The sequence below is a fragment of the Rhinoraja longicauda genome, chromosome 7, assembly GCF_053455715.1.
Source record: "Rhinoraja longicauda isolate Sanriku21f chromosome 7, sRhiLon1.1, whole genome shotgun sequence".
NCBI lineage: Eukaryota > Metazoa > Chordata > Chondrichthyes > Rajiformes > Arhynchobatidae > Rhinoraja > Rhinoraja longicauda.
Genome location: NC_135959.1, coordinates 7,543,066 through 7,562,831, shown reverse-complemented (window position 1 = coordinate 7,562,831; position 19,766 = coordinate 7,543,066). Strand labels below are relative to the sequence as shown.

Sequence of the window (19,766 nt, the reverse complement as noted above, 5' to 3'; positions counted from 1 at the left end):
GCCATGATTGAATGGCGGAGTAGACTTGATGGGCCGAATGGCCCTATTCTGCTCCGTGAACTTTTGAACTTAAGAAAGAATAATACACACCTGTTGGCACATTGGGATCATCATCAAGTGCGTCACTAAGATCAAAGTCATCAGCCCCTGGAAAAGAAAGGCTTATAATTACTCCAGTTAGTTCCATGAAACCTTCTGGCACAACATTTAGCTGCCAAGAGACGAACATGAAGTCTCCATTTTTGGTGTAGGAATTTAATGTCTGCCAATTTTGTTGTGATCTCAGGTCGGATCAGTTCCAGTTATGCATGACCAATCTCAAAATAGTACCAACAATTGTCTTTAGACTTTAGAGATACGGAACAAAAACACGCCCTTCATCCCACCGAGTCTGTGCCATGCTGGCTTGAAGGGCCAAATGGCCTCCTCCTGCACCTGTTTTCTAAGTAACCATTGATCACCCCGTACACTAGCACTATCCTACACGCTATTCACAATTTTTTACAAGCCAATTAACCCTACAAACCTGCACGTCTTTGGAGTGTGGGAGGAAACCGGAGCACCTGGAGAAAAACGCACGTGGTCACAGGGAGAACGTACAAACTCTGTACGGACGGCACCCGTAGTCGGGATTGAACCCGGGACTCTAGCGTTGTAAGGCGGCATTTCTACCGCTGCGCCACCGTGCCTGCGAAGGACTCTGTCCCATGACTCTGCCGTTTTAAGCTTCTTAAATGTATACCCAGCCCACCTTGGCCTACACGATCTCCCAGTTGTCAAACATTTTACCTCTTCTTCTCATTCCCAACTAGGCCTGACACTAGGCCTCCTCCATTGTCAGGCCTGATTCTCATTAGGACTTGTCTTCGATGAACAATTGAACTTGTTGTGTAGAAAGGAACTGCAGATGCTGGTTTAAACCGAAGACAGACACAAAAAGTTGGAGTAACTCAGCGGGACAGGCAGCATCTCAGGAGAGAAGGAACGGGTCGAGACCCTTCTTCAGGCTAGTCAAGGGAAAGGGTAACGAGTGTTATAGACAATGATGTAGAGATAAAGAACAATGAATGGGTGTAAGAAAATAACTGCAGATGCTGGTACAAATCGAAGGTATTTATTTCACAAAAGGGTCCAGATAGAAAACATTTCCTATGCATTTCCTCCCCAGATGCTGCCTGACCTGCTGAGTTCCTTCAGCACTTTGTACATTGTTCGAGAATCCAATAGCTGTAGTTTCTCGAGTCCCCCTCTTGTACGTTTGAATAAGGTCAACCCTCATTCTTCTAAAAGCAAGAAATATAAAACAGACCTTTCAAGACTCCCTTGGTAGACAACCCTCCCACGGTAAGATTAGCAATTAGGGGACACAGGTTTAAGTGAGAGGTGAAAGATTTGATAGGAATTTGAGGGGCAACTTTTTCCACACTGAGGGTAGTGGGCATATGACAATAGACAATAGGTGCAGGAGTAGGCCATTTGGCCCTTCGAGCCAGCACCGCCATTCAATGTGATCATGGCTGATCATTCTCAATCAGTACCCCGTTCCTGCCTTCTCCCCATACCCCCTAACTCCGCTATCCTTAAGAGCTCTATCTAGCTCTCTCTTGAATGCATTCAGAGAATTGGCCTCCACTGCCTTCTGAGGCAGAGAATTCCACAGATTCACAACTCTCTGACTGAAAAAGATTTTCCTCATCTCAGTTCTAAATGGCCTACCCCTTATTCTTAAACTGTGGCCCCTTGTATCTGGACTCCCCCAACATTGGGAACATGTTTCCTGCCTCTAACGTGTCCAACCCCTTAATAATCTTATACGTTTCGATAAGATCTCCTCTCATCCTTCTAAATTCCAATGTATACAAGGCTGGTCGCTCCAGTCTTTCAACATGGAACAAGCTGCCTGAAGAAGTGGTTGGGGCAGAAATTATAACAGCATTTAAAAAACATTTGTACAGGCAAATGGATATTTAGTTTAGAGATACAGCTCTTTAGAGAAACAGGCCCTTCGGCCCATCGAGTCCACACCGACCAGCAATCGCCGCGCTTTAACACTATCCTACGCACGCTAGGGACAATTTTACATTTGTACCAAGCCAATTGACCAACAAACCTGCACGTCTTTGGAGTGTGGGAGGAAACCGGAGATCTCGGAGATAACGCACGCAGGTCACGGGGAGAATGTACAAACTCCGTACAGACAGCACCCGTAGTCAGGGTCGAACCTGGGTCTCTGGCGCTGTAAGGCAGTTGCTCTACACAGCGGTATGATACTATAAAGGTTTAGAAGGATATGGACCAAACGCTAGTGTAAAATGGGACTCTTTGGTCGGCATAGGCAAGGTGGGTCAAAGGGCCTGTTTCCATACTGTAACTCTAAGACTGTAGGATGCAGCTGGACAGTCTTATCTTACTGGTCTAGTCGTCAAGGGGCCACAGTTTAAGAATAAGGGGTAGGCAATATAGAACTGAGATGAGGAAAAACTTTTTCAGTCAGAGAGTTGTGTATCTGTGGAATTCTCTGCCTCAGAAGGCAGTGGAGGCCAATTCTCTGGATGCTTTCGAAAGAGAGCTAGATAGAGCTCTTAAGGATAGCGGAGTCAGGGGGTATGGGGAGAAGGCAGGAACGGGGTACTGATTGAGAATGATCAGCCATGATTACATTGAATGGCGGTGCTGGCTCGAAGGGCCGAATGGCCTACTCCTGCACCTATTGTCTATTGTCTATTGTCAAGCTTGTTTGTTCTTACTGGTCCAGTCGTCAAGCAGCTGTGAGTGTGGAGGATGTGGGGGGCAAATCGATAACTTCAGAAAAGGGGAAGTCAGAAGATGAGGTGCCAGTTTTTCTTTCTTTCAGCGGGCTGATGGTGGAGAGAGATAGCACCCTCTCTGGAGAGAAGGAATGGGTGACGTTTCGGGTCGAGATACTTCCTCGGTCTCAGTTTGAACAATTCGGTGGGCCGAATGGCCTGTTCCCACGCAGTATCTCTAAACTAAACTAAACATACAAGAGGCCTGAGTTGTGTAACAAGGTTCCAAGAAGCACCTTCAGCACCTGAACCGACACAAATACATTTAATAATAATAATAATAATGCATTTTATTTATATAGCTCTTTTCATAAACTCAAAGACGCTTTACAGAGATTTAGAGAACATAGGGAAATGAATAAATAGATAAATAAGTAAATAAGTAAACGAACAGAGAAAGGAGACAGAAGGTGAGGTGACCTTCAGTGGTTGAAGGCAGTACTGAACAGGTGAGACTTCAGTGATGTTTTGAATGTGGTGAGTGTGGAGGAGTCTCTAACGGTTTGGGGTAGTGAGTTCCATAGGGTGGGAGCAGCGATGGAGAAAGCCCTGTCCCCCCAGGATCTGAGTTTGGTCCGGATGTGGGGGGATAGGAGATTGGCAGCAGCAGAGCGGAGGGTGCAGGTGGGAGTGTGCCTGTGGAGGAGGTCAGTCAGGTAGGATAGGGCCAGGTTATGGAGGGCTTTGTAGGTTATGAGGAGGATTTTGTACTGGATTCTCTGGGGGATGGGGAGCCAGTGGAGTTTGTAAAGGATGGGGGTGACTGACTGATTTGGTGACTGATGGGAACTAAAGACTGGCACGAGTGCAGTATGCATTCCAGAATTGCCTGTCTTTAGTTCAGATACAGCATGGAAACAGGCCCTTCGGTCCACCGAGTCCACGACGAACAGTGATCCCCGCAAACTAACACTATCCGACACACGCTGGGGCCAATTTATAATTACACAAAGCCAATTAACCTACAAACCACTTAACCTACATAATCCACTTTGGAGCGTGGCAGGAAACTGGAGATCCCAGAGAAAAGCCTTGCAGGTCACGGGGAGAACGTACAAACTCTGTACAGAATCGAACCCGGGTCTCTGGCGCTGTGGGGCAGCAACTCTACCCTCTGCGCCACCGTGCCAGTCACACACTGTTGGCGACTGCGATGTTCTTTATCCTGTGCAGGACAGTAACTGTGCATTCAGCCTGTGACAGGATGAAGATTAATGCCACTGCTTCTGATTTCACTTCCTTTCCATGTAATCTGTCCCTTGCACAAACCACACCACATCTGCACAGAGACAGCATTTTGACCGCAATAACAAATCTTCCCCTGATATTTCAGGACAAGGCTTCTGAGCCCAACTTGCCAAAAAATGCCAGCTCTATCCATTAATTCGGGTGTAAGTATATTACATACATTGTGTATCCCAATATATCCCAATATATCCAAATAGTTAGATAGAGCTCTAGGGGCTAGTGGAATCAAGGGATATGGGGAGAAGGCATGCACGGGTTATTGATTGTGGACGATCAGCCATGATCACAATGAATGGCGGTGCTGGCTCAAAGGGCCAAATGGCCTCCTCCTGCACCTATTTTCTATGTTTCTATATACACAAACACACACATATACATATACATACACACACACACTCATATATACACACACATACAGACACACACACACACACTCACATTTTCACACACATATACACACACACATACACACAGACACACACATATACACATATGTACACACACACACATATGTACACACACACATACATATACATATATATATATATATGAATGAATGAATGAATGAATACATTTATTGGCCAAGTATGTGCATATACAAGGAATGTGCCTTGGTGCTCCGCTCACAAATAACAACACAAACATACAGTTAACAATTAAGAATAAAGCATAAACACATCAAAACAATAAGGATACAACATTACGGTCTAAACATGTGGGTGAAAATAAACCAGAGCAAAAAAGAGACTACAGACTTTGGTTATTGAGTAGAACTATCACCCGTGGAAAAAAGCTGTTTTTATGTCTGGCTGTGGCTGCTTTGACAGTCTGGAGTCGCCTTCCAGAGGGAAGTGTTTCAAAGAGTTTGTGACCAGGGTGGGAGGGGTCAGAGATGATCTTGCCCGCTCGCTTCCTGGCCCTTGCAGTGTACAGTTCGTCAATGGGGGGGAAGGATGCAGCCAACAACCTTCTCAGCTGTGTGAACGATTCGTTGCAGCCTCCGGATGTCGTGCTTGGTGGCTGAGCCAAACCAGACCATGATGGAGAAGGTGAGGACGGACTCAATGATAGCAGTATAGAACTGGACCATCATCGCCTGTGGCAGATTGTGTTTCTTCAGTTGCCGCAGGAAGTACATCCTCTGTTGGGCCTTTTTGACTGTGGAGTAGATGGTGGCCCCCCATTTAAGGTCACTGGAGATGATGGTTCCAAGGAACTTAAATGACTCCACAGATGTGACTGTGGTGTTGTTGATGGTGAGTGGGGGGAGGGGAGGGGAATCTCTATATATATATATATATATATCTCTGCTGAACTTATTTTTTGTTGTTTATTATGTGTTTACCGAATACTATATTTACATATCTGTGCAGGAAGGAACTGCAGAAGCTGGCGTCAACCGAAGACACACGAAAAGCTGGAGTAATTCAGCGGGTCAGGCAGCATCTCTGGAGAGAAGGCATTGGTGACAAGTCAAGTCAAGTTTATTTGTCACATACACATACACGATGTGCAGTGAAATGAAAGTGCCAATGCCTGCGGATTGTGCAACAAAAAAAAGAATTACAGTTACAGCATATAAATTAGTTAATACAGAGAAGACAAAATTTAGTCCCTGGAGTTATAAAAGTTAACAGTCCTGATGGCCTGTGGGAAGAAACTCCGTCTCATCCTCTCCGTTTTCACAGCGTGACAGCGGAGGCGTTTGCCTGACCGTAGCAGCTGGAACAGTCCGTTACTGGGGTGGCAGGGGTCCCTCATGATCTCGCTTGCTCTGGATCTGCACCTTCAAAAGTCCGGGAGCAGAGCAAGGACGCCCGTTGGCTGAGCATTAAAGTAAGTGCTAGTTTAAGTGAGAAGTCAGGTAAATTGGACAATCAGGCAATTTAATTGGTAATATAAGCAATACTTGCAAAAGGGTGCAGCCCTGTTCAGGTGCAGCCCAGTGAGAAAAGTGCCCAGTGAGAAAAGTGCCCAGTGAGAAAAGTGCCCAGTGAGAAAAGTGCCCAGTGAGAAAAGTGCCCAGTGAGAAAAGTGCCCAGTGAGAAAAGTGCCCAGTGAGAAAAGTGCCCAGTGAGAAAAGTGCCCAGTGAGAAAAGTGCCCAGTGAGAAAAGTGCCCAGTGAGAAAAGTGCCCAGTGAGAAAAGTGCCCAGTGAGAAAAGTGCCCAGTGAGAAAAGTGCCCAGTGAGAAAAGTGCCCAGTGAGAAAAGTGCCCAGTGAGAAAAGTGCCCAGTGAGAAAAGTGCCCAGTGAGAAAAGTGCCCAGTGAGAAAAGTGCCCAGTGAGAAAAGTGCCCAGTGAGAAAAGTGCCCAGTGAGAAAAGTGCCCAGTGAGAAAAGTGCCCAGTGAGAAAAGTGCCCAGTGAGAAAAGTGCCCAGTGAGAAAAGTGCCCAGTGAGAAAAGTGCCCAGTGAGAAAAGTGCCCAGTGAGAAAAGTGCCCAGTGAGAAAAGTGCCCAGTGAGAAAAGTGCCCAGTGAGAAAAGTGCCCAGTGAGAAAAGTGCCCAGTGAGAAAAGTGCCCAGTGAGAAAAGTGCCCAGTGAGAAAAGTGCCCAGTGAGAAAAGTGCCCAGTGAGAAAAGTGCCCAGTGAGAAAAGTGCCCAGTGAGAAAAGTGCCCAGTGAGAAAAGTGCCCAGTGAGAAAAGTGCCCAGTGAGAAAAGTGCCCAGTGAGAAAAGTGCCCAGTGAGAAAAGTGCCCAGTGAGAAAAGTGCCCAGTGAGAAAAGTGCCCAGTGAGAAAAGTGCCCAGTGAGAAAAGTGCCCAGTGAGAAAAGTGCCCAGTGAGAAAAGTGCCCAGTGAGAAAAGTGCCCAGTGAGAAAAGTGCCCAGTGAGAAAAGTGCCCAGTGAGAAAAGTGCCCAGTGAGAAAAGTGCCCAGTGAGAAAAGTGCCCAGTGAGAAAAGTGCCCAGTGAGAAAAGTGCCCAGTGAGAAAAGTGCCCAGTGAGAAAAGTGCGAGTCTTCGGCGAGGAGGCTGAGGTGAGGAGGATACCATTGTTTTAAGCCAGAGCTGGTTATAGGCACAAGGTGATGGCGGAAAAGTTGGTGCGGTGTGTTTCCTGCAGGATGTGGGAAGACAGGGACGTCGCGGGAGCTTCTGGGAGCTATACCTGCAAGAACTGTGTCCAGGTGCAGCTCCTGAAGGGACGTGTGGTGGAGTTGGAGAGGCAGTTGGATGACCTCAGGGCCATCCGGGAATGCGAGAGTTTCCTCGACAGGACCTATTGTGAGGCTGTCACGCCAAGGGTCCAGGTCGAGCGAAGGTGGGAGACTGTTTCCGGGGGGAGTGGACGTGGACTACAGGACACCCCAGTGGCTGTGCCTATTGCAAATAGGTATACCCTCTTGGGAACTGTCGGGGCAGAAGACGTTTCCAGTCCGAGTGGCGGACCTGTTGGCAAGGATACACGACAGGGGAGACCGAAGTCTGGAAGAGCCGTAGTGGTCGGTGACTCCATAGTCCGAGGGACAGACAGAAGATTCTGTGGCAGCAGGAGGGACTTGAGGATGGTCTGTTGCCTCCCTGGTGCCAGGGTTCAACACATCACAGACCGGCTTCAGAAAATCCTAGTGAGGGAAGGCGATCAACCTGAAGTCGTTGTGCACGTGGGCACGAATGACGTCGGGCGGAAGAGGAAGGAGGTGCTACAGCGGGAGTTTAGAGAGTTGGGAAAAGCGCTGAGAAGTAGGACGTCGAAGGTGGTTATCTCTGGACTGCTACCGGTACCTCGTGCTGGTGAGGCCAGGAACAGAGAGATAGAGGGTATGAATTTATGGCTGAGGGGCTGGTGCAGAGAGCAGGGATTTAGATTTCTGGACCACTGGGATCTCTTCTGGGCTAGGGGTGACTTGTACAAAAGGGACGGGTTGCATCTTAACAGCAGGGGGACAAACATTCTGGCAGGCAGGTTTGCTAGTGTGACACCTGTGGCTTTAAACTAAGTAGTGGGGGGGAGGGGTTAACAAATTGTGAATATGAAGATGAGGTCAAAGGGAATACAGGAGATATTGCAAAAGACTCTCGGAAGAATGGGAACAGAAGTTCTAGAGCGGAAAAGAAATTAAGGGCAGGGCCAATTGTGAACGATGTGAGAGAGGAGGTAAATACAGAAGTTAAAGTGTTGTACTTAAATGCGCGTAGTATAAAAAATAAAGTGGATGAGCTTGAGGCTCAGTTAGTCATGGGCAAGTATGATGTTGTAGGGATCACTGAGACATGGTTACAAGAGGACCAGGGCTGGGAACTGAATATTCAGGGGTACACAACGTATAGAAAAGACAGACAGGTGGGCAGAGGGGGTGGGGTTGCTCTGATGGTAAGGAATGATATTCATTCCCTTGCAAGGGGTGACATAGAATCAGGAGATGTTGAATCAGTATGGATAGAAATGAGAAATTGTAAGGGTAAAAAGACCCTAATGGGAGTTATCTATAGGCCCCCAAACAGTAGCCTCGACATAGGGTGCAAGTTGAATCAGGAGATAAAATTGGCGTGTCAAAAATGTAATGCTACGGTGGTTATGGGAGATTTCAACATGCAGGTAGACTGGGAAAATCAGGTTGGAAATGGACCCCAGGAAAGAGAGTTTGTAGAGTGCCTTCGAGATGGATTCTTAGAACAGCTTGTACTGGAGCCTACCAGGGAGAAGGCAATTCTGGATTTAGTGTTGTGTAATGATCCTGATCTGATAAGGGGACTAGAGGTAAAAGAGCCATTAGGAGGCAGTGATCACAACATGATAAGTTTTACTCTGCAAATGGAAAGACAGAAGGGAAAATCGGAAGTGTCGGTATTACAGTATAGCAAAGGGGATTACAGAGGCATGAGGCAGGAGCTGGCCAAAATTGATTGGAAGGAGGCCCTAGCAGGGAAGACGGTAGAACAGCAATGGCAGGTATTCCTGGGAATAATGCAGAGGTTGCAGGATCAATTTATTCCAAAGAGGTGGAAAGACTCTAAGGGGAGTAAGAGACACCTGTGGCTGACGAGGGAAGTCAGGGACAGCATAAAAATTAAGGAGAGGAAGTATAACATAGCAAAGAAGAGTGGGAAGACAGAGGATTGGGACTCTTTTAAAGAGCAACAAAAGTTAACTAAAAAGGCAATACGGGGAGAAAAGATGAGGTACGAGGGTAAACTAGCCAATAATATAAAGGAGGATAGCAAAAGTTTTTTTAGGTACGTGAAGAGGAAAAAAATAGTCAAGGCAAATGTGGGTCCCTTGAAGACAGAAGCAGGGGAATTTATTATGGGGAACAAAGAAATGGCAGACGAGTTAAACCGTTACTTTGGATCTGTCTTCACTGAGGAAGATACACACAATCTCCCAAATGTTCTAGGGGCCGGAGAACCTAGGGTGATGGAGGAACTGAAGGAAATCCACATTAGGCAGGAAATGGTTTTGGGTAGACTGATGGGACTGAAGGCTGATAAATCCCCAGGGCCTGATGGTCTGCATCCCAGAGTACTTAAGGAGGTGGCTCTAGAAATAGTGGAAGCATTGGAGATCATTTTTCAATGTTCTATAGATTCAGGATCAGTTCCTGTGGATTGGAGGATAGCAAATGTTATCCCACTTTTTAAGAAAGGAGGGAGAGAGAAAACGGGTAATTATAGACCAGTTAGTCTGACATCAGTGGTGGGGAAGATGCTGGAGTCAATTATAAAAGACGAAATTGCTGAGCATTTGGATAGCAGTAACGGGATCATTCCGAGTCAGCATGGATTTACGAAGGGGAAATCATGCTTGACAAATCTACTGGAATTTTTTGAGGATGTAACTAGGAAAATTGACAAGGGAGAGTCAGTGGATGTGGTGTACCTCGACTTTCAGAAAGCCTTCGACAAGGTCCCACATAGGAGATTAGTGGGCAAAATTAGGGCACATGGTATTGGGGGTAGGGTACTGACATGGATAGAAAATTGGTTGACAGACAGAAAGCAAAGAGTGGGGATAAATGGGTCCCTTTCGGAATGGCAGGCAGTGACCAGTGGGGTACCGCAAGGTTCGGTGCTGGGACCCCAGCTATTTACGATATACATTAATGACTTAGACGAAGGGATTAAAAGTACCATTAGCAAATTTGCAGATGATACTAAGTTGGGGGGTAGTGTGAATTGTGAGGAAGATGCAATAACGCTGCAGGGTGACTTGGACAGGTTGTGTGAGTGGGCGGATACATGGCAGATGCAGTTTAATGTAGGTAAGTGTGAGGTTATTCACTTTGGAAGTAAGAATAGAAAGGCAGATTATTATCTGAATGGTGTCAAGTTAGGAGGAGGGGGAGTTCAACGAGATCTGGGTGTCCTAGTGCATCAGTCAATGAAAGGAAGCATGCAGGTTCAGCAGGCAGTGAAGAAAGCCAATGGAATGTTGGCCTTCGTAACAAGAGGAGTTGAGTATAGGAGCAAAGAGGTCCTTCTACAGTTGTACCGGGCCCTGGTGAGACCGCACCTGGAGTACTGTGTGCAGTTTTGGTCTCCAAATTTGAGGAAGGATATTCTTGCTATGGAGGGCGTGCAGCGTAGGTTCACTAGGTTAATTCCCGGAATGGCGGGACTGTCGTATGTTGAAAGGCTGGAGCGATTGGGCTTGTATACACTGGAATTTAGAAGGATGAGGGGGGATCTTATTGAAACATATAAGATAATTAGGGGATTGGACACATTAGAGGCAGATAACATGTTCCCAATGTTGGGGGAGTCCAGAACAAGGGGCCACAGTTTGAGAATAAGGGGTAGGCCATTTAGAACGGAGATGAGGAAGAACTTTTTCAGTCAGAGGGTGGTGAAGGTGTGGAATTCTCTGCCTCAGAAGGCAGTGGAGGCCAGTTCGTTGGATGCTTTCAAGAGAGAGCTGGATAGAGCTCTTAAGGATAGCGGAGTGAGGGGGTATGGGGAGAAGGCAGGAACGGGGTACTGATTGAGAGTGATCAGCCATGATCGCATTGAATGGCGGTGCTGGCTCGAAGGGCTGAATGGCCTACTCCTGCACCTATTGTCTATTGTCTATTGTCTATAGGTCCTGCAGGGGGGCGAGTGTAGTTCCCATGGTACGTTCTGCCGAACGCACTACTCTCTGCAGGGCCATCCTGTCCTGGGCAGAGCTGTTCCCAAACCAGACTGTAAGGTTGCCGGGCAGGATGTTCTCGACAGCCCCAGAGTAGAAGCATTGAAGGATCCTCAGAGACACTCTGAATTTCCTCAGCTGTCTAAGGTGGTAAAGGCGCTGCTTTGCCTTACCCACCAGTGCGGCGATGTGCGTTGCCCATGTCAGATCCTCTTTGATGTGGACTCCCAGGTATTTAAAACTGCTCACCCTATCCACAGTAGACCCATTTATCTCCAGTGGCGTGTACGTCCTTGGATGTTGAGCCCTTCTAAAGTCCTCAATCAGCTCCTTAGTTTTTGTGACATTCAAGAGGAGGCTATTCATCAACGTTGAGAAGGCCTACCGGGAGGAGGTGGCTAACCTGGCACTCTGGTGTCAGGACAATAGCCTCCTCTTGAATGTCAAAAAAAACTAAGGAGCTGATTCGGCCCACCACCACAGTGTCATCAGCAAACTTGATGATGGAGTTTGAGCTGAACCTGGCCACACAGTCATGTGTGTACAGGGAGTACAGTAGGGGGCTAAGGACGCAACCCTGGGGGGATCCTATGTTCAGGGTGAGGGGGCTAGATGTGTGTTCTCCCATCCTGACCACTTGGGGCCTGGCGGTGAGAAAGTCCAGGACCCAGGCACACAGAGGGGTGCTAAGCCCCAGTTCCAGCAGCTTCTCAGCCAGTCTGGTGGGGACTATGGTATTGAAAGCTGAACAGTTTCGGGTCTCGCTGAATGACTCCAGCATTTCGTGTCTGTACTTACATATCTGTTGTGCTGCTGCATGTAGCAGCTCCATTGTTCTTTTTCGTGACATTTGACAATAAAACTCTCTCGACTCTCATGGCTAATGACATTTCCTACCTCCACGAGAGACTGTGTATCGGTGGAGTGCTTTAGGGCATTGTTAAAGGCTTGCAAAGAGAGTAATGTAAATGTACAGCCTTACTTTTGCTCTGGAGATAAACGCAAAAAGCCGGAGTAACTCAGCGGGACAGGCAGCATCTCTGGATGGAAGGAATAGGTGACGTTTCGGGTCGAGGCCCTTCCTCAGGGACAATCCTACTTTCGCTCTGTTAATTGCATGAAAAGTAGGTTGGAGATGAAGGCTACCTGGGTGGTGACGTGACAGCCCAAGTCATCTGCAGAAACCAGAATGGAAACAACATGTAACCGAGGACATCATCAAAAGATGTGCAAGTGTATAAGGTGGTTTCAGTAGATGTCAGTGGAGTAATCAGAGCCTTTCATCTGTAAAGGTTGAGAGGAACCCAAAGAGTGGTTGAAAATAGCCATGGTTTATTTAGTTTTTAGTTCAGTTTAGTTTCGTTTAGAGATACTGCTTGGAAACAGGCCCTTCAGCCCATTGAGTCCGCACCGACCGGCGATCCCCGCACACAAACACTATCCTACACGCACGAGGGACATTTGAACCTCCCTGGAGCACCTGTTCAGCCTACGCTGCCTCAGTAGAGCAGGCAAAATAATAAAAGATTCATCCCACCCCGGCCACCGTCTGTTTGTTCATCTGCCCTCTGGTCGACGTTTCAGGTCGATCAAATCCCGAACAAACAGACTTAAGAACAGTTTTTACCCCAGGGCCATACGAGAACTGAACACTACTTTCTGCACTAGGCAACACTGTTAAAACTTTTGTACTTAATATAATTGTATTTATTGGTTTTGCATTTATTGCATATATGTTTTTACGCACCGTCAGGATTGGCTATTTTTTAAATTTCGTTGTACTCGTTGCAATGACAATAAATTAATATTATTATTATTATATTATTATTATTAACCTACAAACCTGTACGTCTTTGGAGTGTGGGAGGAAACCGAAGATCTCGGAGAAAACCCATGCAGGTCATGGGGAGAACGTACAAACTCCGTACGGACGGCGCCCGTAGTCAGGATCGAACCTGCGTCTCCGGCTCTGCATTCGCTGTAAGGCAGCAACTCTACCGCTGGGCCACCGTGCCGCCGGTGCTTGGAAACAGGCCCTTCAGCCCACTGAGTCCGCACCGACCGGCGATCCCCACACACTAACACTATCCTACACGCACGAGGGACAATTTACGTTTGAACCAAGCCAATTAACCTACAAACCTGTACGTCTTTGGAGTGTGGGAGGAAACCGAAGATCTCGGAGAAAACCCACACAGGTCACGGGGAGAACGTACAAACTCCGTACAGACAGCGCCCGTAGTCGGGATGGAACCTGGGTCACAGGCTCTGTAAGCGCTGTAAGGCAGCAACTCTACCGCTGCGCCACCGTGCTGTCAATATGAAAGAATTTCAATGGAAAAAATGAATCATCATTTGTGTGCAAGTGCAAACACACACACACACACACGTACACACACACACACACACACACACACACACACACACACACACACACACACACACACACACACACACACGTACATTCGCAAGGAACGCAGGAGGATCAGGGCTGATCATATAGGGTGTGTGCAAAATCATGAGAGGAATGGGTTGGGTCGATGCACAGAATCTCTACCCCAGAGTAGGCGAATCGAGGACCAGAGGACACAGGTTTAAGGTGAAGGGGAAAAGATTTAATAGGAAACTGAGGGGTAACTTATTCACACAAAAGGGTGGTGGGTGGATGGAACGAGCTGCCAGAGGAGGTACTGTAGTTGAGGCTGGGACTATCGCAACATTTAAGAAACAGTTAGACAGGTACATGGATAGGACTGGTTTGGAGGGATATGGGCCAAATTCGGGCAGGTGGGACTAGTGTAGCTGGGACTTGTTGGCCGGTGTGGGCAGGTTGGGCCGAAGGGCCTGTCTCCACGCTGTATCTCTCTATGACTCTGTGACATACACTAGCAACCTGAAGCCGAGTGTAAAGCAAGATGGTTCACATCTCCAAATGCATTAAAACAACAGAAACCTAAAATGAAATCATGTAAAGTAGGTGGTGTCGCATACATAATACAGGGCGGTTTCAGCAAGCATTGCGTACAATACAAGAGAAATAGCAGTTCACCCACATAAAACCCGATTTTCCACTTTACAGTATTAGTTGTAGTTCAAAGTAAGTAATTGACTGTAATGCACTTTGTGGACAATAGACAATAGACAGTAGACAATAGACAATAGACAATAGGTGCAGGAGGAGGCCATTCGGCCCTTCGAGCCAGCACCGCCATTCAATGTGGTCATGGTTGATCATTCTCAATCAGTACCCCGTTCCTGCCTTCAACCCATACCCCCTGACTCCGCTATCCTTAAGAGCTCTATCCAGCTCTCTCTTGAATGCATTCAGAGAATTGGCCTCCACTGCCTTCTGGGGCAGAGAATTCCACAGATTCACAACTCTCTGACTGAAAAAGTTTTTCCTCATCTCAAGGTTTGGGTATAGAGTCATAGAATGATACAGCGTGGAAACAGGCCCTTCCTTCTGCCATACTTGCCCACACCGGCCAACATGTCCCAGCTACACTAGTCCCACCTGCCTACGTTTGGCCCATATCCCTCCAAACCTGTCCTATCCATGTACCTGTCTAACTGTCTCTTAAACGTTGGGATAGTCCCTGCCTCAACTACCTCCTCTGGCGGCTTGTTCCATACACCCACCACCCTTTGTGTGAAAAAGTTACCCCCCCAGATACCTATTTAATCTTTTCTCCTTCATCTTAAACCTGTTTCATCTGGAGTATCTGAGTGAACTTCAAGGCTCAGGAGTGTTTTACTGCCGTATATCCAGAAACTGAGCAATAAAACGCTTACTTGCAGAAGCACAACAGATATGTAAACATAGTAACTCTGTAAACAACATAATAAACAACATAATTAAAAAATTCAGTACATAAATTTTTAAAAAAACAATCGGAAGGTTGTGAATCTGTGGAATTCTTTGCCACAGGAGGCTGTGGAGGCCAAGTTTATGGATATTTTTAAGGCGGAGAATGACAGATTCTTGATTAGTACGGGTGTCAGGGTTATGGGGAGAAGGCAGGAGAATGGGGTTAGGAGGGAGAGATAGTTCAGTCATGATTGAATGGCGGAGTGGACTTGATGGGCCAAATGGCCTAATTCTGCTACTATCACTTATGACCTTATAATAGTGCAAATACAAAAATAATGCCCCCCGAGTCTACATAGTTCAGTGCTTATTTGGAGGTTGTAGCGTGCGTGGGGGGAGGGGTGGAGGGCGGGAGGGAAGAACAATGAGGGACCAGGAATGGGGGGAACGCCATGAGATGGGGGGGGGGGGGAAGAACAATGGAGGACCCGGCATGGGAGGACCACCGTGAGGGGGGGAGGGGTGGGGGGCAGGGGGGGGGGGAGACCAATGGAGGACCCGGAATGGGGGGACTGCCATGAGAGGGGGGGAAGAACAATGGAGGACCCGGAATGGGGAGGAGCACCGTGAGGGGGGAGGGGTGGGGGGCAGGGGGGGGGGGGGAGAACAATGGAGGACCCGGAATAGGGGGACCGCCATGAGAGGGGGGGGGAAAGAACAATGGAGGACCAGGAATGGGGGGACCACCATGAGAGGGGGGGGGGCGGGGGGGGGGGGAAGAACAATGGAGGACCAGGAATGGGGGAGACCGCCATGAGAGGGGGGCGGCGGGGGGGGGGGGGAAGAACAATGGAGGACCCGGAATGGGGGGAATGCCGTGAGAGGGGGGGGGGGGGGGGGGGGGGGGGGGGGGGGGGGGTGGGGAGGACAAAGGGGGACCTGGAGCGGGGGAGGATGGGGGGGGGAATTTGTAACTTTGTATGCGCCCTTTATGGGCGACTATTTGCATACCAAGCAAATAATTTCAGTGTGACTTGCCACATGTGACAACAAAGCATTCAATTGAGTGTTTAATAGCCCGAAGGTTGCAGGGAAGAAGGAAGGGAGGGAAATGAGCCGTATTCAGACAGATGAGATCATTTTAACTTGGTATCGTGTTCATCACAAGCAAGAGATAAGATAAGAAGGTGTTCAGCTGTCATGTGCACCAAAAACAGACAACCCAGTTTACTAAGTTTACAACCTAACGGTATGAGTCTTGATTTCGTTATATTCAAGTCACCCTTGCATCCGCTGTCTCTCCATCTCCCCCCCCCCCCCCCCCCCCCCCCCCCCCACCCACTCAAAGTCATACAAGCTTCAGTCGTCTTGTTGTGTCTCATTGTCTGTAATCCGTTTTCACCCGGCCCATCAGCTAACAATGGCCTGACTCCTTTTATCGTCGTTACATTTTTGCCTATCTTTCATTCATTTTTTCCCCCATATCTCTCTAAATCACGGTCTATATATCTCATTTCCCTTTCCCCTGACTCTCAGTCTGAAGAAGGGTCTCGACCAGAAACATCACAATAGACAATAGACAATAGGTGCAGGAGGAGGCCATTCGGCCCTTCGAGCAAGCACCGCCATTCAATGTGATCATGGCTGATCATTCTCAATCAGTACCCCGTTCCTGCCTTCTCCCCATACCCCCTGACTCCGCTATCCTTAAGAGCTCTATCCAGCTCTCACCTATTCCCACTTCTCCGGAGATGCTGCCTGACCTGCCGTGTTACTCATACATAACATAATAAACCTCCTCCCAAAAAATCAATAAATTAAAAATACAATATTGGTAGAAAAAAAGCATGAAGCCCGCCTGTGTAATCAAGACCGTCCGTAGTTTAGTTGGTGTTTGTAGAGTTCAAGACCTTGATGGCTGTTGGGAAGAAGCTATTCCTGAACCTGGAGGTCACAGTTTGAGTGTGGCTTCTCAATTATGCTTTAGTCCAGTTTAGTTCAGAGATACAGCACGGAAGCAGGCCCTTCAGCCCACCGAGTCAACGCCGACCAGCGATCCACCTCACACTTACACTATCCTACATACACTAGGGACAATTTACAATTATACCAAGCCAATTAACCTGCAAGCCTGTACGTCTTTGGAGTGGGGGATGGAACAGAAGATCTCGGAGAAAACCCACGCAGGTCGCGGGGAGAACGTAGAAAGTCCGTACAGACAGCACCCGTAGTCAGGATCAAGGCCGGGTCTCTGGTGCGGTAAGATGGCAACTCTAACACTGTGCCATCGTGCCGCCCTACAAGGATTGTGTTCAGGAATTGGTACCGTAGGAAAGTAGCCTTTCCGGAAACCTGGTGGTGTGGGATATTTTTAAGGCGGAGACAGATAGATCCTTGACTAGTATTCGTGTCAGGGGTTACGGGGAGAGGGCAGGAGAATGGGGTTAAGAGTGAAGAGCCTGTCAGATAGAGTTCTAGGGACTAGTGGAATCAAGGGATATGGGGAGAAGGCAGGCACTGGGTTACTGATTGTGGATGATCAGCCATGATCACAATGAAAGGCGGTGCTGGCTGGAAGGGCCGAATGGCCTCCTCCTGCACCTATTTTCTATGTTTTTATGAAAGATATATTTGCCATGATTGAATGGCGGTGTAGACTTGATGGGGCCAAATAGCCGAACTCTGCTCTTATCACTTATGAGCCACGGTGGTACCACGGTGGTGCAGCGGTAGAGTTGCTGCCTTGCAGCGCCGGAGTCCCGGGTTCCATCCCGACTACGGGTGCCGCCTGTACGGAGTTTGTACGTTCTCCCCATGACCTGCGCGGGTTTTAGAATAGAATAGAATAGTTCCTTTATTGTCATTGTAACATGAGCCATGTACAACGAAATTGTAAAATGTCAGCCAGTCAGTGCACCATTCAAACATTTCTAAAAGCTAACGATACATACAAGGTAAAATATTTTAAAAAAGATAAACAACTAAAATAAATATCATGAAAATAGCACGCATAAACACCCAACCCTACATCCTTCTGTCGATTTCACAGTCTCTTATTATGTATCGCCCCTGCGTTCCTTGGCGGCTACATTTAGTGCCTTTATAGCAGTGGGGTAAAAAACTATTTTTAAGTCTGTTTGTCCTTGTCCTTGTAGATCTGTACCGTCTGCCTGACGGTAACAGTTCAAACAGGGAGTGTCCGGGGTGGGAAATGTCCTTTATAATACTCTGGGATTTTTTGATGCAGCGGGAACTGTGTAAGTCCTCCAAGGTAAGTAGAGGGCAGCCGACAATCCTCTGGGCGTTGTCAATGGCCCTCTGGAGCGCTTTCCTCTGAGCCGCTGTGCAGCTGGTGTACCATACGCATACACAGTATGTTAGGATGCTCTCAATGTAGCACCGATAAAAGGACAACAGCAGTCTCTGAGTGATGTTATTCTTCCTGAGCACCCTCAGGAAGTGCAGTCTCTGCTGGACCTTTTTCAGCAGCGCAGAGGTGTTCACGCTCCACGTCAGGTCCTCCTCAATATGGATTCCCAGGAAGCGGAAATCCGCCACCCTCTCCACACAGTCCCCCTCTGATAGTTAATGGTACCATGTCCGTTTTATTCTTTCTGAAGTCTATTATTATTTCCTTTGTCTTTAAGGTGTTGAGGAGCAGGTTTATTTTCTCCACACCACACTGTCAGCTGCTCCGCCTCATCCCGGTAGGCGTACTCGTCCCCCCCCGGTGATGAGTCCCACCACCGTAGTGTCATCCGCAAATTTGACAATGGTGTTGCTGTGGTGGGCGGGGGTGCAGTCATGTGTATAGATGGTGTAGAGCAGGGGGCTCAGCACGCAGCCCTGTGGAGAGCCGGTACTGAGGCTGAGGGCCGTGGATGTGTGATGGCCCACTCTGACTCTCTGGCTGCGAGCTGACAGGAAGCTATTTATCCACATGCAGGTGGAGTGTGGAAGTCCCAAGTCCCCCAGTTTGTCCACCAGTTTATGGGGAAGGATGGTATTAAAGGCAGAGCTGTAGTCCACAAAGAGCATCCGCACGTAGCTCCCCGGCTGCTCCAGGTGGAACAGTGCAGCATGGAGGGCTGTGGCTATAGCGTCCTCTGTGGATCTATTCGCTCTGTACGCAAACTGGTGGGGGTCAAAGCTTCGGGGCAGGAGTGATGTGATATGACCCCGGACCAGTTTTTCAAAACACTTCATCACCACTGGTGTGAGTGCGACTGGCCGGTAGTCGTTGAGGCTGGAAATGTGGGGTTTTTTGGGCAAGGGGACTATGATTGCGGACTTCAGACAGGATGGAACAGTGGACTGGGCCAGAGACTGGTTGAAAATCCTCGTACAGACTCCAGCCAGCTGGTCAGCGCAGTCCTTCAGCACGCGTCCAGAGACGCCGTCGGGTCCAGTAGCCTTCCTTGGATTGATGGCCCGCAGCGTGCGCCTCACCTCATGCTCCTCTATCTTGAGGGTTAGGCTGCTGTGGACCATGTGGTGTGATATGGCTGTCTCGGGTGGCTCCACTTCAAAGCGAGCAAAGAAGAGGTTCAGCTCCTCTGCCAACGAGGCGTCACCTTCAGCAGCTCCAAGGTTGGTCTTATAGTTGGTTAGATACTGGATCCCCTGCCACACCTGCCTGCTGTTGTTACTGTCCAGGTGGTCCTCTATCTTCCTCCTGTAGTCTAATTTGGCCTCTCTGATGCCTCTCTTCAGGTTAGCTCGGGCCATGCTGTATAAAGCCCTATCGCCAGACCTAAAAGCAGTGTTCCTCTCTTTTAACAGCCGCTGGACCTCCCGGGTCATCCAGGGCTTCTGGTTGGGGTAGACCCGGATGCGTTT

The 19,766-nt window shown here is 48.2% G+C and overlaps 1 protein-coding gene across 1 annotated transcript in view; it reads right to left on the bottom strand.

The window, feature by feature from the left end:
- LOC144595421 (uncharacterized) overlaps positions 1-19,766 on the bottom strand; it is a 54,375-nt gene that overhangs the window by 22,033 nt on the left and 12,576 nt on the right. The window contains exon 2 of the mRNA XM_078402924.1: positions 91-211. Coding sequence (XP_078259050.1) covers positions 91-211 — 121 coding nt within the window. The remainder of the gene's footprint in view (positions 1-90; positions 212-19,766) is intronic.